Source organism: Necator americanus, chromosome IV (genome assembly GCF_031761385.1).
Source record: "Necator americanus strain Aroian chromosome IV, whole genome shotgun sequence".
Classification (NCBI taxonomy): domain Eukaryota; kingdom Metazoa; phylum Nematoda; class Chromadorea; order Rhabditida; family Ancylostomatidae; genus Necator; species Necator americanus.
In genome coordinates, this window is record NC_087374.1 from 23921290 (window position 1) to 23943002 (window position 21713).

General features: G+C 40.6%; 4 protein-coding genes across 6 annotated transcripts; 2 read left to right on the plus strand and 2 right to left on the minus strand.

Moving 5' to 3' along the window:
• Nucleotides 1-1779: 1779 nt before the first annotated feature.
• RB195_002493 (uncharacterized protein) lies at nt 1780-4827 on the minus strand (the record flags this gene model as incomplete). Its single annotated transcript, XM_064199782.1, has 4 exons — nt 1780-1949; nt 3122-3283; nt 3339-3536; nt 4338-4827. The coding sequence occupies 4 exons, from the start codon at nt 4825-4827 to the stop codon at nt 1780-1782; spliced, it is 1020 nt and encodes a 339-aa protein (XP_064055663.1).
• Nucleotides 4828-8274: 3447 nt separating this feature from the next.
• RB195_002494 (uncharacterized protein) lies at nt 8275-15779 on the minus strand (the record flags this gene model as incomplete). 2 transcript variants are annotated; one of them, XM_064199784.1, is made up of 15 exons in its annotated part: nt 8275-8325; nt 8385-8469; nt 8736-8800; nt 9344-9547; nt 10503-10562; nt 10644-10731; nt 10829-10970; nt 11240-11318; nt 11666-11709; nt 12385-12415; nt 12525-12582; nt 13229-13292; nt 14135-14197; nt 14476-14484; nt 15695-15779. In XM_064199784.1, 15 exons carry the CDS (start codon nt 15777-15779, stop codon nt 8275-8277), a joined length of 1128 nt encoding a protein of 375 aa, XP_064055664.1. The 2 variants fall into 2 exon arrangements, with proteins under 2 accessions (XP_064055664.1, XP_064055665.1); XM_064199783.1 differs by lacking the exons at nt 8275-8325; nt 8385-8469; nt 9344-9547; nt 14476-14484 and adding an exon at nt 10321-10445 and having other exon boundaries at nt 8746-8800.
• A 624-nt stretch (nt 15780-16403) lies between these two features.
• Nucleotides 16404-18796, plus strand: RB195_002495 (uncharacterized protein; the record flags this gene model as incomplete). 2 transcript variants are annotated; one of them, XM_064199786.1, is made up of 6 exons in its annotated part: nt 16404-16464; nt 16541-16653; nt 17727-17835; nt 18295-18332; nt 18424-18522; nt 18653-18796. In XM_064199786.1, the coding sequence occupies 6 exons, from the start codon at nt 16404-16406 to the stop codon at nt 18794-18796; spliced, it is 564 nt and encodes a 187-aa protein (XP_064055666.1). The 2 variants fall into 2 exon arrangements, with proteins under 2 accessions (XP_064055666.1, XP_064055667.1); XM_064199785.1 differs by lacking the exons at nt 17727-17835; nt 18295-18332.
• A 1662-nt stretch (nt 18797-20458) lies between these two features.
• RB195_002496 (uncharacterized protein) lies at nt 20459-21353 on the plus strand (the record flags this gene model as incomplete). Its single annotated transcript, XM_064199787.1, has 5 exons — nt 20459-20549; nt 20663-20721; nt 20776-20874; nt 20963-21051; nt 21122-21353. 5 exons carry the CDS (start codon nt 20459-20461, stop codon nt 21351-21353), a joined length of 570 nt encoding a protein of 189 aa, XP_064055668.1.
• Between the last annotated feature and the right edge of the window lie 360 nt (nt 21354-21713).

The window sequence follows — 21713 nt, forward strand, 5'->3', positions numbered from 1 at the left end:
TTTTGTACGACGCCATCTATTGCAACGCTCCACCCATTGCGCCGCCTCCGTTTCCTGCGATTCGTCGAAAATCAATTCGGACTGTCCCGATAGGCAGTAAGGGACGTTACGCATGCGAGAGTGGCGCGCTGCAATAGAAGGGATCGTACAAAACAGCATTCAGAGGCCGGCTGCTTCCAGTGATTCAGGAAGAGATGCGTGGAATCACCCCGGTCTCCATAATCTACGACCCTGTATACGGACAGTCCACCTGAAATCTGTGTCACCCCAGATTCGTGGTATGCTGCCTTTAAAATGCAGCCAACAGATGAACGAACAAATTCACAGCTCAACTAGGAAATTTATCATGTTGACGTTGATGGCCATCTGTCATGACCCACTGCTACTCGAGTAGTGCATGGGCGTGCCCTCCTGCTGTAACTCAGCTTTATAGATTAAAAGTTCGCTTTCGTTGGGTGTGTGATCGTCTTTCTGCGGCAATAAATCTACAACTGAACCACCTATATTCTTCGGATCGATCCGGGTGGAGATCCTAACAGTCTCGGCACGAAATCATGGAGTTGGTCGCACTCCACTTGAGATCATATGTTCTTCGATAATCCAAAATCCACCGTTTATAGGGTGCCTTTGCAGCGTTCGGATGCTGAAGAATCCCAGCGACATTCTTATCATTTGGGAGGCAGAGGCATTTCACGTTAGAGAACATCACAACTCCAAAGGCAATTAAATAAGACTAGAGTTTGATTTCAAAGGGTTTCGGGAAGTGTCTGTTTGGATTTTGTCAAGGATGGCGGAGCTCTCGAAGGAGAATTCATCCTTAGGGAACCTATAGTTATTCCAGCACGATTACGCACCTACTCGTAAGATGTTCTTTCCTAGAAAGTAGCTCCTCGACAATTTCCATACATTCTGACTAGAAGAGTTTCTGTTCATGGATAGCCCACAGCTTAATCCACTAGATTAGGACGTTTGCAGCATTGGCAAGAGAGGCAACAATAAATTAGGTCATGCTAATACGTCAGCTCTGCCGGCAGTGGTTTAGCAACTCTTCCTGGACCTTGATGCGGTCGTAGATCATATGCGCATTCTTGCTTCAGCTCAACGATTAAGGCGGTTGTAGAGAGTGAAATTGCAGTTCTGCGATAACTTCCTTCCTAATAACAGAGCTCAAGAAGAAATCTTTTTTCTACGAGGGGAGGAGAAGGGAAAGGTTTTTTAAACTTAACTATTGCATTTTATTTAACATTTTTTATTTAACTATTTATTTAACTGATGCACAATATGTGCGGTTATCAGAAAGTGTGTGGAGGAGGGAGGGGGTCTTTGACTGAAGGCGCAGGTTAGCACGATGAGGAAGCGCGCGTCAAGCAGAGAAGGGGCGTGCGTCGCGGCTGCCGCGTCGCGTCAAGTCAATTCAACACATCTTACGATTCGCGTAGTGCATTTTTAGGTTTCATACCCAATTTCTTCATTCCGTCTTGTCATTTTCGAAGTCTTGTGCTTACTTTTTTTGTCAAGGCATTAGTTCATTGCTCTTCATAGGTCTTTTTCTCTGAATTTGTCTCCAACTACAGGGGAATTACTTGCAATTGGAGTCCGATAAGCAACACAATGGTTTAGTTTTATATAAAATAAATAATGAAGTGTGCACTAATAATATACATCACAAAAGAAATAAATGATATTACTCATAATTATAAAAAAAAAACAATAGAAGTGCTAGTGCACCCATGCTCTGGCCAGCGAATACACCGGGTTCATTTGTTTGACTGGTCACAGTTAGATTCCTAACATTTTCAGGATCCCTTTGCGGATCGATCCTAATCGAACAAACAACGGTTTTTGTCGTCTGGCAGCGCTTTGTGTGTAGCACAGTTTATCGGCGATTCTTTGGTAGCATGTCGGTGAAATGTCGTTGATGGCTCGTAGACGGCGTTCTACTAGCGTTTCTGAAAAGAAGATACAGACATTTTTTTCCCATTCAAAGGCATCGTCCCACGAATCTGCGGTGGTACGGGTCTTAGGCGGGTAATGCTCATACGGGGTCGTAGATTGTAGGGAAGAGCGTGATTCCGTTCATTTCTCCCTTCAAACGGACGACTCCGGAACTGTTTCCGAGGCTGCGCAGTTCAGAGACGCTTGGGTGCGCTGTTTGGCGAATCTGCGGTTTTGGTGTTTATTGAGCGCATTGTCGTGAACAGTCAATAACCACCAAAACCGCAGAGGCGCCAACCGCGCGCCCACGCTGCTCTGAACTCTGCGGACAGGCTTAGGCTTCTTTTGCAATGCCAACCTTTGCGCCCGGCCCCCTCCTGCGATTCGTGCGAATGGGTTTTCGAACAATCGCAGCCGGCAGAGCGCAAAGGTGGCGCGCTGCAACAGAAGCCGTCGTAGGAAACAGTGTTCCGGTCTTCCGTTTACGCTGATACAGGAAGAGATGAACGGAATCATCTTCTTCCCACAATCCACGACCCCGTATAGGCATTACCCGCTTGAAACCTGTAAAACCCTAGATTCGTGGGGGCCTTTAAACCATCATCTTTACGGATTAACTTCTCAGCTTCTTTAATTTTGGCTTATCTCAGTATCTTTGTTTGAAATGCATTGTTCCCAACCGAGAGCCCGGAGGGCTTGCGCTGGTACTTAAAGGCATCACCCCACAAATCTGAGGTGGTGCAGATTTCAGGTGGAGTATTCGTATACGGGGTGGGAGACTACGGAGATGGGGGTGATTCCGTCCATTTCTTGCTAATTGCCGTAAAAAACGGCCCGGAAGATGCGGAGCCGCACAAGACTGGCGCACTCCAATCGAACCCTTTGTACAAAATGGTGCGCCAAAACGAATGAAGCCGTATCTTCCGGGCCGTTTTTTACGGCAATTAGAAAGAAATGGACGGAATCACCCCTCTCTCCGTAGTCTCCCATCCTGTATACGAATACTCCACCTGAAATCTGCACCACCTCAGATTCGTGGGGTGATGCCTTTAATAAATCATTTTCTCAATGCACCAGGAGCAACTTATTCGTCTATCCTACTTTCCCATGACTTGTTACTTGCCTGCAAGAAATCGCCCATGGACATTTTCCCATCGCCCCGCCCAATTCCACTCCAACAACTCACCAAATTGTTTGATAGTCGTCTCAAAATCCTCGTGTGGACTGCCCAAGTCGATCTCTGTTTGTAGACGTAGGATTTTCTCGATTTTTCTTTGTAATGCTTTTGTTCGCTTCATTCCCCCGGGTGCCGAACGTAGCTCCATCATTGCGGTCAAGATCAAACGACCTGAAGGTTTTCTTTATACGTTTTTTAGTAGTGTATTAGTTAAAAGATGACATACCATAGAGCTCAATAGTGTCGAGTTCCTTCATGTGGTGCAAATTCTCGTAGGTAACTTTGTGAGCGTTTGGGCATGTGTCAAGTTTCTCTAACTCTTCTTCTCTGCATTCCACACAGCAGCCTTTTCTCCGGCTCAGCGTATTCAGGTGAATTGGGGTAGTAGTGGTAGGTTCTTTTTGAATTCCACGGTAGGGACGAGCTGAAACGCCTAATTCCTGTAGGATCTGATATTCATCTTCAGCTTCGGGTTCTGTAGGAGACAGAAGACAACCAGAAGCCGTTCTTTTTCCGACTTCCTTCAGTAGTTTCATTTTCTAGAATCTCTATCGAAATGGACCGAAACAACAGTCTAATGATCTATTCAAATTCAGAAGAAGTTTCCTCTTAATTTCCGAATGGGGGTTTTTCCAATATTAACTTACGGACTTTTTAGATCAACCAATATCTTGATCGACTCGAAAACAAAATGCAGTGTAGATTTCTCCTAGTTTCACTCTCGATGTCCGATTCCAATTCTTAGAAGAGATTTAGGTTTTTCTTGCGCTCCTAGCTTACATAAAGAGTACTGATTCAATTCTAGCGTCATTATTCAAAAACACTTCGCTTCGGTCTCCACAACGAACTGCAACACCATCTTATCAGAAAGTTTAGTTTTAGAAGTTGTCTGCCATGTATTCAATTTCAAAAATATATAACTTCCGTTTCGAGTTTTTAGGCCAGCTTCTATTCTCGCCCTCGCATTGAAAATGTAAGGTGTCAGATTGAAAGTTCTCGTTGTAAATTCCTATTCCTCAAATTATAAAAGCAGCCTCATACTTAGTTCTCAGCTTAGTTGGATCCATCAGGAATGGTCAAGATGAGTTTCGAAGAGAAAGTCAACTCTGTTACTTTGTTGTTACCTTGTTATAATTCTCGAGAATTGTAGCTGTGGGCATCTTGCAACCAGAGAACAGATAAAATCCACGATGAAACAATGAAACCAACGAGGAAACAGACAAACCTGCATTTATCACTGTCCTTGCTGAGATGCCGCTCAGCTGACTATCGTTTCGTCGAAATTTCGCTCGGATCCTTCTCGGAGCAGTATTCCCTTTCAGGAGCTTCACGTTCACCGGCATTTCTCTATCGAAAGCCGGATAAGTGTAGTCATGATCTTCTTTGCCTCCTGTTTGAAACGGTAGCAAATTGTAGTAGTTGTGATCGTCCACCTCGTCTTCGCCGTGTTTCTCGTCGCCTTCGACTGAATCCTCTTCAAAATGCGTGTAAGTGTCCTCGTTTACAAGCATTTTCTCGGCGAATCCACTGTCTCGGTTGGCCTTCGTCCAGTTCTCGAAGGTTGGCTTCGGCGAATTCGCTCTCCAGAATGTTTCTTTCGTGTCCGTTTTTGAGGCGGCGCCGACACGGCAGTAAACGTATGCCTCGTCTTCGGTGATCGAGTAGTCAGACCACGTAAATGAAGAATTGAGTGAAGTTGATTCCATGGCATGCATGTTCTGGAAAAAGCGATGTTTCGATTTTTTCGTAGATTGAATGGAACATGAGATGAATTACAATACTAAGAGAAGTGAAAGATAGTGGGGACACAAACAAAAATATATTGGATAACGACACTTGTCTACTGCTAGATCTGAGTTCAAAGGTTGAGTAACTTACAAAATAGTGTATGAGGGAGTGGTCTCTCCGGAAACGAATTCTGCACAATGCTTTTAAAAATTTTGTTCCAAAGTTCGCGAAACCTATGCGAACGGAACCGTGTTGAAACTACATATATCAAAATGTAACCAGAAATCTGTTTGAAACCGTTGCCGTTTCTTTTTTCATTCTTTTTCTTTTTTTTTCCTTTTTCTTTCCCTTTCCCTTTATTTGCATTGTCTTAGTGTCCACGCTCTCTATTGTTAGTTTAATTTAGTTGTTTCAGTGGACCCCTTTTAACACAAAAATACTGCTGAAATTCTCAGAAGCAGTATAAAATCGTTTAACTTTCGCAAAACAGAGATATTCAGAGATATTATGTGGCTGAAGGGTGCTGCATGAATTTTCTGGATTTTTCCAACCCTGTCACTTAGACTGTTACTGTGCAAAATGATTTAGAATTACAAGAGTTTGCCCGACAAAAACACTTGACTTTCCACAAGAAGTCTCAAATTATTCCCTCTACTTCCGAAAAACGTGTAGTAAACAACATAGTGGCAGTGAACAATGCGTAATAGCTCTTTTTAGTTTTGTTTCTTTTTCCAGAGCGGCTCCTGAAATGCACATAAAATGACAAAGCGCACAAAAAAACTAGCAATAACTTGTTTTTTATGTTAGCGAAGAATTACCTGACGATATCTCTCACGCTACGTACATACATATTCGCTTGCGGTATTGGAAATTTTCGATTTTCCGAATTCAGCGTTGAGAAATCGTTTACAGCAGTGGGCAGCACAAAAAAAAGTAGAGGACAAAAGTACAGGTGCACTTTAATAGGATCGCTTCCGTATTGTGCGTCGTGGTAAAGCAATTCTTGGGTTCAATCTCTAATATAAACATAGACATGTACTTCTATCTTTTTATTTATTCACATGCCTCAATGGTGCACAGAAAAAAAGAAAAAAAAAAGGAGAACATATTGTCTGAGACAGCACAAGAATCCCAGCACTTGACGTATTGTCAAAGGAATCTGGCGCAGTCTTTCTCGCGGCGGATAAACACGACAAACATATCGTTCTCCTTCTATAGATGGAGGAGGTTCCTCCTATGAAATTTGTTCATCCAGAACTCTTCATATTATCAACATATCTGCTTAGTAAGGTTTTGGACGACCAACTTAGCCCAAGGCAAGAGGAGCGCGTTGGGCAACCCTGCGCGAATTTTTTCTTTGGTACCTTAGGAAGAGGATTCTGACTTTGAAAATTGTTTAGAGATCTTTTCTTTAAATGTCAGTTTGTACTCCGAAAAAAAATCGACGTTCAAGCTGTCTCAATGTCTCGCTGTTAATATTAGTACATTAGTCAAATTTCTATGTTAATTACCCTAAACGAAGAGCAACTTTCTCAAGGAATTAACCAAGAAAATCGAACAATGACAAGAAAACACGATGAGAAAATAGGAAACAGGGCAGACTCTCATCGCACATATCGAGAAGAATAGACGGTTCTCAAATGATGGTGCTGGGAATGTTACTGCTGCTTTTATTTGAGGTCGGCCGATTATGATGTGTGAGGTGAGTTTTGATGGCATGAAGTCGTAGCCAAACTGCGGTAACAAACCGCCTTAGTGAACTGCAAATTACTGCCTATTATTGGCGTCGTCTCTAGAGGCTAAAAGTTCTTGCGTTGATTCGTGCGCGAAGGTAATGGATACGCATAGAATTTACGAGGTGCGAACAGACGCGGGAACATGCGACGTGTGCCTTGTTGCAAACGGAAGTTTCTCTAACCTGACTAATTTCTTGGGAAGAATTTCTGTTCAGAAAATTCTTCTCCACTCATCATCGATTCATCATGGATTTAAAAACTAATAGGTAGATTAGTAGCTAGTTGTAGTTGATGAATGATGAATTGATGAGGTGTTAAGAGCTCACATCAACAATAAAAGAGCTTTTAAAAGAGCTAAAAGTCATGATATATTGATAATAATAAAATGACTGGTTCTTCTGAGGAACTCAAAGGGCAAGCTTTCTTCGAAGGACTTACTATTACTTATTATATTTACTTACTTATTATGACTCCTCCTTTGGCGTTCATGCATAATGGATGGCCAGATTTCCTAAAAGTCAGGCTTTCTGTGGTTTCGTCTCTATTTCCGTTACTTCGATAGTTGATAGTTCTTATCAGGCAGTGACAATAACAAAAATAGTTTAAAATGTAATTACAATACAAACTGTGGCTTAGTAGGAGCAGTCTTGTTCGAGGATAAACATATACATGGGATGGATCCTCCTGTAAACTTTAGCTAAGTGCTGAATACATTTATTTGTTTTGTTTTTGAACGAGAATAGTATCTTGTAGCGGAAGAACATCTTGAAGAGCTCTCCGTTGCTTTCATCTCTATTGTGTTTATTTTTGTGCTGGAATTGATAAGCAAGAGCAGCTCGGTGAATATGATTCTTTATTTACTAGGAAAACGAAAGAGGAAGAAAATGAACTGAAGGTTTACAACGGATGCAATGAATTGTAAGTCTACTGTAAGTTGAACAGTATTTGTTAGGGAGAAAAGGGAAAACATGCCCTGAGAAAAGGCAAAGAAAAGGCAAACGTAACTTATTCGAGTTACGCGCATTTGTATTCTGTGTAACTTTTTTTTCCGCCGAAAGTGCAACGTTTTTGGCGGCGCGCTGTGTCATGAGCTATTTTCTCACACCTTATGGATGCGATGCTTTGATCTAGGGAAGTTGTTTAGCATCACGAACGAGAATATCATTTTGGATCCTGAGGAAAAAAGTTAGGCACACTAAGTATAACCTTCGAATCTTTCCATGATTTTTCTCATTTGGAAATCAGGTAGGAGGTCTACGTTGGAAAATTTTGAACAACATGCTAATTTTTTGAAATTTTCTTATATGTTCCAGTAAAAATATTCTGAAAAAAGAGAAAAGAAGTGGCTTCGAAAACCTTTTATTATCAAATTCCTATGTTTTGGAAGCGTCTTTTATGCAGAACCCTGCAGCAACACTAAAAATACCAAAGAGGAAAAGGTAATTCCGAGACCAAAGTTAACGGCGAAATTATTTGCTCGGTGTAGAAATGTGAGAATGAAGCATCAAAGTGTCTAAAAAAACTATAAATTTTATATGTGTAAATGCACGAAACATCCAAGTTATACAAAAAATTTTTGAACTTGTTGCGACAATAAGAATTATTCCAAATGTACATATATCTTTTTGATACACACGGATTCCAAGATCTTCTAATTGCTCAAGGTCATCGTCGGCAAACCTCTTTGCTACAGAATGTTCATCGTGGGCAGTCAACGTTGTTCAAGCAACGTCTTCTAGACGTAGGATACTGAAAAGTATTAACACTAGTTGAGGCACATCGTGATCACAACAAAATCAATCAATTACCGAAAAATTGATCCGAATCACTTGCGGTCTGCAATTACGGGCGTTCGGTTGACAGCAGCTAACACAACGATATGGATTCGCTTGGCTGGAAACCCCAAATTATTAATAGGCCCAAGCATACACGAGGGGAACCGGACACAATTTTATCAACTTTATCTTTCGGGACAAGTGAGAAAAAACGATGCGTTTACAAACTTATTCCGCCCTCCAAAGTAATGTTCATGACATTATCCGAAATTTCAATTTTCTGCAAGCCCCAATATTGCAGTGTGACGCATCAGAAACTGCATACCCATTTTTTCTCTCTCGCTTTTTAATAAATTCAAGTGGATGTAATTGACTACGACTCACGTGATTGGATCTATTCTGCCAATAAATACTGTGGTTGTGGTTGGCGAGGTAGTGGTTGTGGTGTCCTGAACAAAATATCGAACATATTATAATCTTACAGAAGCGAAGGAGAAAAAGTTACCAATGAGAAAAGCTGAAAAATATTGTGGGTGAATAAGGAGAAGAAAAGGGCAAATGATGATAAATATAAATGTTTTAGAACGCACCGCCATATATGAATAAGGCCAGTACGCTCTGCTTATCATCCCTTCGACCTATCGTATATTAACTGTTGATGTTAAAGTTCAAGAAATAGAAAAAAATAAAGTAGTGGTGTGATTTTGGTGCACTCAGTACTAATATAGTGTGTCATTATCAGCTACAGCCAGTCATTATCAGCTGTGTCTCCAAATGTGTTCAACCGGGTATGCGCGACGCGTCTGCAGAAACTCATGCTCTTTCGCTGGCTGACACGCAGTCTCTCTTCTTCTCTCTTTGTATTAATTAGAAGCGCATTGCAAGCACTTGTTTGAACATATTCGGCGCCGACTATAAACACTGACTGAAAAGTATGAAGACGCGATTTTCGTTCTAATGATCCATAATAATAATATGAAACAACATTATACTTCAACAGTTGTTGAAGATGTAGTTGACGTGGTGGTTGCCTCAACGGCCACAGTGGTGGTTGGGACTGTTGTCGCCGCAGCCGTGCTAGTAGCGACTGAGGTAGTAGTAGCCGGAGTAGTTGCTCTAGTCGTCGATTCCGCCGTTGTAGTTCCACTGGTCGGCAACACAGTACTGGATGCCTCAGTGACGGTCACGAGTGGTACCTCAAGCGTAAAATTTCACTTTATGTAGATACTTGAAGTAATTTGATAAATTCTGAAAGGTTAGTGCAACCAGATTCCGAAATATAACCAAATATTCTACAAAAATACAGTTCAGGCACTTATGCCAGCGCAATCTCCCGTCTTTGTTTTTCAAAGACAAAGGCAATTCGACTTTAGACGAGTTCCATCTATCGCGTAATATCTCCTGAAAATTGGAAGGAAAGCCCTCCATGTGACTTCTCCTTTTCGGAGAGATGTGTCTTTGTATATATTTGTTCATTCCATAAATAATGTAGTTTTTTTACTTGCTGATAGGAACGGGATAGAATGTTTCCAGATCGATTTTAAGTGTTATTTTTCCAAGTTTACAATAGAAGTGACAAAGGGGCATATTCGGGCTTTACGAATTCATTAAAGACAAAATCGTGAAATGGGAAGATTAGTGCTGCACGTGAATGAGTGCAGTTCCGACGATGTGCAAATGTTACGACGGTTCCAAAGTAATGGTAAGGTGGTTCCGAAAGGTCAGGGTGGGCGTAGCGCAGTCGGTAAAGGATTTATTTCATCTTCATGAGGTCGATAACACGGTACCACACTTGTCTCGGAGGATAAAAACGCTGACTTGATAAATCGGCTGGCCAAGCAAGTCGCTCTATAGGCTACACAAAAAAAATACCTGGCTGAAAAATACTTGGCAAAATTACTTGGCTGAAAAGGTACCACTGGCAAAGGAGAGGAACAAGAAAGTGCCATAGCAACTACGGCGCACTCACAAGAAAAAGTTTGAAGCGTTCAAATTCTTTTCTTCCGAAAATGTTTTAGCAAAGCTTTCCATTTGTATTCTATAGTTTACAACCAAGTACATAAGCTCTTTGAGACACACAAAATCCTTATATCTCTTAAAGGAATTTTTACTTTGTAATTGTTGTAGTGAATGAAGGAACACAACATTCACCTCTATCTTTTCACACTGTCCATTTACAGGCTCTTCTCCTCGACGACATACGCATATGTTCTAAACAAGTATTATTTTCCCGGAACTAGTCAGGTACTTTGAAGGCGGAAAGTTATCCATAGATCCACTAGAATAACTAACATCCACACAAAGGCTTCCTCCGACGCAAACTGTTTGCGGAAGTTGGCAAAATTCTCCTGGATAGGCTATTGAAGGGACGTCAAATAACCTGTGGAAAAGAGTACTGAATTTTAAATTTACTTTCTTTTGGAATCTGGTCTAGCTTTTAATGGAACTTCTTGAAAAAAAAATCCATTTCCACAAACCTCGGCCATGAGGTAGTGGCTGTAGGTTGCGTAGGCTGCGTAGGTTGCGTAGGTTGCAATGGTGCTGTCGATGGCTCGTTTTCTTGGGGAATCGCTGACATTTCATGTGTTGTGTGGTGCATGTCGAGGAATAAGGCAAAAGCTTAGCAAAAAAAAGATATTTTTAGGTCCTAGAGTCTTCTATTCAATTTTGCGCGACATTTTGGTGCTGCTAATCATTTCATGATGATTACTACTGCATAATAGCGCTGTAATTTCAAAAAAAAAAAACTCACTTTTTTCATACAAAACCTATTCACAAGTAGTTATTCGGTAGAAAAGCGTTTTTTAAACTATTTTCAGTGATTGGAAGCTACGTGGGGAAAAAGTACCAAGAACTAATGCAAAACTGCTTTCAAAAAGTAGCCATACTAGGATGCGGTTCTGAAAGTGATGCCAAGGGTTGTCGCAGCTGTGGAGACGGTGGTGGTGGCGCTGGTTGCACAACGGCCTGAAGATAAGATCAGTCTACATTTCCGCTTCTTTTTTCCACATTTGTGCTCCATTTGAAGCAAGTATTGGATTTAAAGCTGAAGGTGGATTTCTACCCAGTTTTCCACACATAAAAATTTAAGTGAGTCGTAGAGGGCCTAATTTGGCACTAGAACCTTCATAGATGATGCTTTTGCCCTCAGAACTATGTTTTACAATACGAGAACTACGTATCATCCACATCCAATGACAACTCTGTCACTAATGGCTAAGCATCATGAAAAGACCTTACTGCAGGAAACAACCTGAGGTGAAATCAATGACTCCTTACAGTTCTCGAGAAAAAAACGAAGGAAAAGTACTTACATGCGGCGGCTGGTATAAAACAGTTTGTGCAGGTGCTGGAGCTGCTGAAAATAAATCTAGTAATCTTTTTTTTCTGGTAAAAAGGGACCTGATGAGGACCATTCCAAAACTGCTCCAATCCAACTGCTAATTTAAGGCATCACCCCAAAAATCTGGCGTAGATTTTCATTGGAGTATACCTATATCGGGTCGTAGATTATGAATACAGGGGTGTTCTGCTCATCTCTTCCTGCATCACTGTAAGCAGTCGGAATGCGGTTCCTTACGACGTTTTCTATTGCGCCCCGCCTCCGCCTGCGATTTGCCGATGATCCATTCGGACGCCCCAATGAGCAATTCATTTCATTCGAGTTTAGCTAATAACGTTAGCCTACATATCATTGATCCTCTGGGAGTAATGTTTAGGTTTTAGGGCTCTGAATGGCTTTGCTAGCCACTTCCAATGATGAGTTGTCGCTTCATGAACCATCGCCTTCTTAAACGGGAGAGGCATCCGACAGTTAAGAACGATTTTGCGCCCTAACGATTAGCGATTAGAGCAGTTTCGGAGTGCCTCCCTCTTTTCGCTTTTTCCTATGTTCAACCGGGTGGGTGCGACGCGCTGCAGCAGTGCAAGAACAATCTCTGGCGCCCACCCGCTCGAACACATTCTTCGCCGTCTATAGGTGACTCGTAATATTGTTAAATAAACACTGTCATGGAAATGAAGAAATGAGAACCTTGTACGTGAGTCGGGTAGTGGAGAAGTGCCTGAAAAAAGTGAAGACATAATTTCTATGCGATTTTTCAGTTATCAAAAGATGTAGTGATCGAAGAGTGAGATAATCTCCAATTTAGATCAAAGTATCATCTATTCTACCTGTTGAGGCAGCAGGTAAGTTGGCGCCACATGAGAGGTAAGCATTGGAGACATCATCCTGAACAATCAATCCACAGATATTCTTGAGATTTCCGCCTATTTTATCCAAAAAATTCAAAAAAAAAAAACCATCATGGAGCGCTAACATTTCACTTGAACATTTTTGCAAACACTAACTCATCACAAGCGGTACTGTTCGCTGTGCACAACTGCTTGTTTTCTTTTTCGTTTCTAGGTTTACGGTTTACTTTTTGTTTTTTGGTGTTTCTCACGTTTTGTTTTTCAAGTTTTGGTTCTATCAGTTTAATTACATATTTTTTCTCAAAAGCACGTTCTTTACAAGTGTAAATAAATCCGAAATTGTAAATTACGTATTAATTATTTACGTTATTTATTTATTCTTCATAATTACGATTCATTCAAAAAAGTCGGTTTGTATGTTTGTCAACAGTGGCTGAGTGATCAGTTGACACGACGAATCACCCCTTTGCGCCGTGTGAGTTGTGCGAACTATGAAATTCGACTTGTGCGCTTTCATGTCGACATTCTTATATGCGTAAAAAAATCCTTCGATGGGCAAATCGATCCCTTCGAGTGTTCCTAACAGTTTTAACTCCTGGATTTTCAGGAGATCTTTCGCGTTTCTGCTGCTATTCATCAAAATCATGTTACACCTTCTACATATTGAATATCGAATATGACACCTTGGATACGCCGAAACACAGGAAGAGTCCATTGCGACATAGGGCTGCATACACTGGCATTGTCCTGAAATTCGGATTTGGTGTTAAAGTTCGGAAAGAAAGCTGAGTAAGACAATGTGAAACATAAGTTCAACTACATAAAAATATAGAAATGTTTCTGTATTTTTACTTGCAAGCTGGTTAAGGTAATGTTTCTTTCGGAAAAAATCCCGCTACGATCTTTTCAAGGGAAGAAGAGATATTCGCCCAGATGAAAAAAGATAAAGTGTCTGGCATAATTCGATCTGCTTGAGATGCATCAACGCGTTCGACTTCAGTTCAGAATCCTTCGAGGTTTACGAGCGCTGTACGTACTACGAGAACTACTCTATGTAGCAAGTCAGTGTTTTTATCCTCCCAGACAAGCCCGCTATCAACTTATCGATCCGAGAAGGATGAAAGTTTGGGCTAACTCCAGAAAGGTCTCGATCTATTGACCGCACCATCGCAGCGAGACCTACCACTTCGTCACAGCCACCCTTTGCCTAGATGATATTTGAAAATTTAAAAAAAAAACCTGTTTTTTTCCCTGGAGTTTTGCTAAAAGCTAGGACATTTACAGCTGGGACCTCTCAGGCGCGTTTAATCTTCCTGTACGCAATGTACACGATCCGGAAATGCTCGATCAGCGCAAATACCCAGGAGCAACTACGGCCCGGATATGTCAATGCCGAATTGACGTTCGGAAGATCGCATGGAGCAACGCAAAACTCGTCCGCGTGAAGCGGGCGGAAATGTGAGAAATGTTGAGCAAATAACGAGGTGTGTGCTGTGATGGAGAAACATCCGGAAACATGGGACGTGAATTGTGATCGTATTGGTTCAAACAGCATACTAAGCAAAGAGAAACAAACAATAAACACTGACCGCTCATGCACACCGCTGGAGGAGCGCATGTCGTGTACGTGTTGCACGACGCAAGAAGAGGCACTGAAATGATGAGTGAACGCCTCGTAATAATAATAATGGAGCAATTTTTCGTTTTTTTTTTTGGAAGAAGCCAAATTTTCAGATGGCTGATATTACTTGTAGGATTTTTCTATGTCAGGAACTGCCTAACCCTTTCTCGGAATTTATTCCGTTATGACGTCACATCCGACGTGGATACCGTAAAAAATGTCAATAAGAATAAGAAAAAGTAACAGAAATGAGTAAAATTATGGCAGAAATGTTCTGTCGTGTAATTCTGAAGCAGAAAAAGAAAGGACCAGACTGCTCTATAAAACCTTATGCCACAAATAAACAACCCTCGAGTTTTACATTTTCGTTGTTTGATTCTAAAGACATCGTTCACGTTTTGCTTTAAAATGTTTTCAGGATGTACTTCACTGTAAAAAAAACTACTAGTAGCAAAACATTTAGGTAACAATGCACCACATTGAGAAATAACTGCAAAAATCTATAAACTAATCAAATCAACCTGACACATCGGACAGAACCTGTGGGATCTCATAAAAGCTTCCTCACACATATATAAGGGTTTTAAAAAAGATTCATTGAAAATAAAGTTTGGGCAGGTTAACGAGGGACAATATTTGCTAATCATTTTTTCGCATATCCAGTTTCCTAACACTCCCAGCTAACCAGCAAAAGCATTTCTCTCTTCTTTTTTCAGTAATCGTCAGCAAAAGTCCAAGAATGAGAATGGAGGGAAGCTAAATTGGAAGAACTTTAGTTTCAAAACAGGTTGAAACTAAAGTTCTTCCACTTTAGTTTTGTCATAGGTTTCCAAACTACGAGGAACTGAACATGTGACAATTATCAAAACTATATGAATGCTAAATCCGACAGATAAAAATAAAGGCAATGTGGAAGTGAATGATTGTAGGTCTAGGAAATTTATCTTGACATTAAATTTTTCGAAAACATTTTCTCAAGCCATTTATAATGATCCTTATGAAATAGATGAATCACTATGATCATTCCTGAAATTCGAGCAGAATTAGCGAGATTTAATCTCTCACTCTAGGTTTTCTGTTTGGCAGTTTTAATATGGGTTATTGTTATTCATTACTGCCACCATAAAAATAATCGAAATGGTATTGTAAAGTTAGGAGTAGTTCCTGTATGCAGTGGTCGAAAAAAAAATGAAAGTGACAACTTGAAGCAACGAGTCAATATGTGCAATCCTAATGAACATTTAAAAAGTCAAGAAGGATGAAATTATTTTAGATTCTGCGAGTCATATGACAGGTTTTTTTTTCATTATGAGTGGAATCAATCCTACTTTTCCCAAGTTCCTAGCATCTTTTAGAACCTATTATTCCACCACTTTCTTTTTTTTTTGCTCTGGAAAATTAAAGCACAAAAATTTGCATACGTACTTTAGCTCAACTAACTTTGGTTAAGAAGCACAAGAAGCCCATATTTCAACAAATAATACGAATTACAGGAACCAAACACAGGTGTCAAACGTCAAATTCTCACCGACATCCCGCTTATCGCGTCTGAAGACGGCGGCATCGCTCGCGGCGATCAGCAGGATCGCGACGAACTTGCCGAATGATCGCATAACGCGCGCTGAACTCGTCGCACTCTTCGCTTTTGTAGGCAACCGCTGCCGCGTCCGGTTTGCGAACGTTGCGCTGGACCGCATGGTTTTGTTTACTAAAGCTACGTTCTATTCAGTAATTATGGAAGACCAGACATATGTACGTATGGTGCAACACGTGGACAGAGAGGGAGCAGGCTGCTCGAGCAAACACCACTTTTACTGAGCTCAGTGCTTTTTGGAGAGGCGTGTAAGGGTGTGGCGTACGTTTTCAGCGAAACAGGGAAGTGAAAATCTACCTCCAAAAAAATCAAAACAAACATCTCGCATATTACTTTTTAAAAGATATCTTCAGACATAAAAGACACACAAGAGCATAAAATGTTTGCTTGGTTGAGTATTGAAAAATAAATGTGAGTCCTAACCTTCTTCCAATCCTAACTTTTTCTCTGAAAAAGAAACTCTTACTTCTCTCCCAAAGTGAAAAATAACACTATTCCATCTCGATTTGTTTCTAATTTTGTCGTTTTATTAACTCTTTTCCAGTACATGTAATATTTAAATTAGCAAAGAACCTCATATCGGAACATGCAGCCGGAATTTGCTGGAAGAAGCCTACTGGTGATAACTTATCATTTATGAACAATGGCGTGGCTATTGCAGGTGCTAACGATCTGCGCACTATTCATAGGAATCCGTTCAGCAGGTACCGGGCTTTTTAAGAAGAAGATACGACTTCTGACGTCTTTCTGAGTTCTCTTATCATTTTTTTTTCATTGAAGGAAAATGTGATTTGTCCGCACCACCGACATCATGGTTGGTCACAACAGGGATCGGTATCACGAAATGGGCAACTGCTGGTGTGGCAACCGATGGAGACAATTTTTGCATAACTGTGAGTTAGTCGTGCACTCTGTCCCTTAAATTCCTTTACATATTTATATGTATAGGAATTTATATATTTCATGCATCAGACCACGCAATACTAAAATTCGGATTAAGAGTCAGCAATCCTTGAATCTACTCATAATGTAGAAATTCTCCGTTACAGTCACTCTAAAATTGCTTGGGTGCGGTTGCGTTGGCAGTTGCACTCGTGGTGAGACCCTTACCAGCTCCGTCCGGCTGGAAAACTGAACGAGGTTCTAATGCAAGTGTAGTATAGCGGTTAGAAGTTCCGCTCCTGATCGATCGGCGGTTCGAGTCCGCCCTAGTGCTCATCAAACCCTTCATCCATCCGGAGTAAATAAATTGGTACCAGACTTGTCTGGGAGGATAAAAACACCGACTTGACACATCGGCTAGCCACCGCAAGTCATTGTATGGGCCAGTTGCACGTTCGTAAACCTCAAACGATTCTAAATTGAAGTGAACATGGGGGCCCATCCCAAGCGGATTGATTAACGCCAGAGACTTTATCCTTTATTCTTTACTGATAATGTACAACAGATTTCTAGAAAAAAAGAGCAGAAAATGAGTGCTAGTACACAATATTTGCATAAAGGCTCCGAATGTGTTCAAACGTGTGAGGGTGATGAGCCATTGATTGGGAAAAGTTAGAGAGAAGAGGTAGTCTGTGCTTGGCAGAGAGAGTGTATGTGTATACGCCTAGTGAAAGAATCTCCCAGCAATTGAAATGTTCGGCTTCGGCTGTACACGGTAAGGATTTGCTGTAAGGATGGTCGAAAAATAGATACAGTATTGCTAGTGAAGAGTGGATAGAAAACAGGCACTGCTAGAGGATGGATGTACATTGGGAGTGAGCAGGGTTGTACTAGTGACCGATGGTAACGAGGTCAAACGACGTTGACAAAAATTAGCTGATTGATGGCTGCATTTCATATCTCCCCATTATCTACAAAAGTGAAAAAATTCGGTGCACAAAAACGTCAAGAAATGTTCAGGATTTGAACCTCTGCACTGAGCGTGTAGTAAGAATTGAATTGTTTGAAAGTCGAATTATTTCAGGGAAATCCAGCCACTATTGTTGAGGTCGACTACCATATCAATTTGGGAGGCGATGGTTCTAGAAAATCATCTTCGTTCTCGCGTTCCAATAAGAACTTGTGGGATAATCGTAAGTTATATCTTTTGCTTAAGAAAAATTGAGGAGGAGGATATCTAATACTCATGAATTGGCGGGCGCCGTTCTATGACCATTATCGAGTATATTGGATTTTTTTCCTCGGTTATGAGGAGTTAGTTCACATACTTCTTCAGTTTCTTGCTAGAAGTTTCAAACATATTTTAAGTTCAATTTTTAACTCCATTTTTATTCCCGATGTCTCCCGGGACTTAGCTCCCACCTGTCCTAAACCATCGAATTCGAATTACAGTGGGGTAAACAGACGGAAAACTGTTTTTCAATGTCTCCCCACTTAATTAGCATTTTTATCCATAATTTGGAGAAACTTTAATTCCGGAAAAATTGCACATGATTATGAAGATTAGAAGGGTTCAGTTAGTTTTCGATCCTAAGTGACGCAAGTTTCTCTGCCTGATAAGTAGAAACTGACGATGGAGCTGAGTATTTTAGCTGACAACTACTGCGTTATGGACGACCCACAAATCCATGTCTGCTTCCCACTCTGCTCAGCGGATTTGCAAACATCGGGACGTTTTTCTTCTTCTAAACGGGGAAATGTGGTTCCACTCTGCTTTTCAGGTGATCAAAGCTGCGTTGGCATCAGGTGATCCGGCGACTGTGGCGAGAACAATAGAGAGAACGACCAATCTTCAGGATTGGGCGATCACAGTGCTGCAGGTGGGTTTTGGTTCTGCACCATTCCTCACACAGCATCGTTGCTTGATGCAGAAACGTGTGACGTGTTATTGCGTTCACAAATAGTGGAAGAAGCCTGTTTTGGTAATTCCTCATATTTTAATGGATTAAGGTGGACTTCACCAATCCGGAAACTCACCTGAATGCCAGCAGCTTTGCCGATCCGAATGTCTGGTGCAGTGTCTACATAGGAATCGATCCCAGCCAAGGATTTTCCTATCTCTTTGAAATTCAACTTGGAAAAGTAATCATTTGAATTTATTTTGGAATGAACATATGTGATAATCAGTTGGAAAACTTAGAATATGGATAAACGACAGAAAAGAACACAATAACACAGGAACCTTCTGTTAATAATGTACAGTTCTTCAGTTTCTAAAAGTGGCGTACCGAGAAAATTTCAATATTCTTACTTCTCTAAAGAAGCAGGGCTTGCCACGTATGTATGCAGTTTGCAATGGCAACAAAACAGCGCAGCGCAGCAGGGCAAATCTGGAAATCAAACACCTCAAGAGCACCAACGACCTAGGGTTAACGCAACTTTGTAAACTTCTAGGGAACGATGGCATAAAACTACGTCTAAGATTGACCCGTGGGGAGTCTTCGTGTCTTCAATCCTACGGTTGTGAAGAGCTGTGTCGCTGGGTAGTTTGAGCTTATTGTGTTTTTGTTTCACCTGAATCCCCGACCTGTAGTTTCTTCTCCTGTTTTTTTTTTGTTATTATTCCCGAGAACCACGCATCAGAGCCTACTTATCGTTAGGAACAGCTCAACATCTTATAAGTGCTGTCATAAAATTCTATAAAAATAAATGAATGCTCCTGCAGTGAGCAAACGCAATGAAATGCAAAAGAATGAATGTAGCGCATCATTTTTGGGAATATTCAGATTAAAAATTATGAAATAGAACAGTTTCTCTATTTTTCAAAGGGAGAATAGATTATCATCATTACATAGAATTATTATTATATGCTAAGTTAGTTATCATCATTATATAGAATAGAATAGTACCAATTAATTAATCACAATTAAATAGTAAAAGTTGTAGATATAACGGTACATCCAAAATCATAAACATTAGAGCCAGACGACTTCCGCCATACACTACGTAAAATTACTAGCTCTAAGCTAAGATTCACTTGAAACAGGATTGGAAGGAAGGTTCTAGGGCAATTCTTAAGCATACCTGGTTCACCTGCACATAGAATTTGACATTCGCCACTTAAATAATGGAGCCATTCAAAGAAAACCCTATTAAAGGAAATAATTTAGAAGAAAATGAGCTTTATAAGCTGGGATCAGGTGTTTGAACTAATTTTTCTCTCAAACTGTAACGATGCTAATCTTTATCGCTAAAAACTGGATGCAACTGCAGAAACCGTGGTTTAGCACATTTCATAGCTATATTTGGCTTTCGGATAACTAACACAACTTTCCTCTTCTACCTCTTAGCTTTCTTTATTTGTCTTCAAAAAATTTTGTTGGGGGCGAACACAAACCATCACCACAGTTTTTTAGTTTCGAAGGGTTCACCTCCGCTTTTGTATTCAACTGTTCTACGAGATCTCTAGATCTCTACTTTGTTAAAACGGAGAGATTCTAAATAGAAAAAGACACTACAATTTACTCAACAATTTTTATAATATTACTAAAGGATAAACGGGAAGAGAACAACAACATCGCTCAACTACAAATTATGGAGTACAATTAATTTGAATGCATATTTCAAGAGAAAAAAGCACTACATTTCTTTAAAGGCTTCTCAGAAATCTGAGGCTAGAACTCGTACAAAAATTCTCTCCTAAAGGTCAATGAGTGCCCACTGAACATGGTTTCCACATCGTTCCCATAGCAACGCTGCGGAGGCGCGTATACCTCAACACCTAACTGAGCTACTACAACATCTGCACCTTCCAAAATGTTGGATATGTGGGAATTGGCGAAAAGAAAAATACGAGAAAATGAGGATAAAACTGCGAAATTTAACGAACCGATGGATGAAAAGGCAGGTGAGTGCACAATTTTCGCTAAGCGTCAAGATAATGTTAAAAGTTCGTTTTGCGAAAGTTTTAAAAAATGTTTCTTCGAAGATTTCAACATTATTCATTGTTAAGTAACACAGATGATGGTGCTCCTCGAAGAACAACGACTCACATCGTCATGTGTGGAGTATCACAATCGGTAATGCAATTTGAATCACTTAGTTTTCCAATGGTAGTGATAGGAATTTTCCAGGGAAAATCCACTTTGGTGAACAAATTCTTGGATAGAAATGAAGAACCGAAGGAAACAACAGCGCTGGAATATATCTATGCGAGAAGGACCAGAGGAAATGTAATTTCTACATATTTTTAAAATGATCTTCATTGATTTCCATGAAGTCTATTTCTCACAATTTACAATGGCATGCTTATCATTTAAGCACAAAGATGTTTGTCACATATGGGAATTGGGAGGAGGAACGAAATTTGCACAATTGCTTGCGATACCGTTTGTCAAGAAAAATATCGAGTGCGAGTTTTTTCTTCATTGAGCTGTCCTAGCAAAATAAAAGAAAATCAGTCTTATTCCACCAAGTTAGATCAGCTTCACTGACTGTGGTTCTGGATTTGACTCGACCAAATGAACTGTGGGCCACTATGGAGCAGCTGATGACTGCTGCATATCGATACGTGGAGGCTGCAATCAAGGAATTGGATCAACAGCGGCAGGAGGTCTTGAAGAATCGCAGCACGTCGAGGACTTCCGAGTACAAGGCAAGGACATCTTGTATGTTACCATTAGCTAAGGTTTTAGCTGCTGAAATGAATTAATGAATTTCGAAGGAAAAAAAACTTGGAATGGAAGTTTATCCAGTCAACAAAAGTAGTGCGTTCAAGTAATTCTCTGAGAAAATTTTGTGTTTCGGCTTGTTTTATTTTCTTGCACGGTAAATTATTAGTGTATTTGGTGCCGAATGCACTCAACCCACCACTCTCACAGCATACACTTTCTCCTTACTTGACACGCACTTACGCTTACTTTATCTGCCATCGGAGATACGTCGCGGTCAGCCGGTTTAACGAAGCCCTACACACCTACTGTACCATACAATACTATGGTTACTAAATGAACAGGGTTGAGCACATAAGCTCTTGGAAACCAAAGTTTCATACAGCGTCTTATACCAGAAA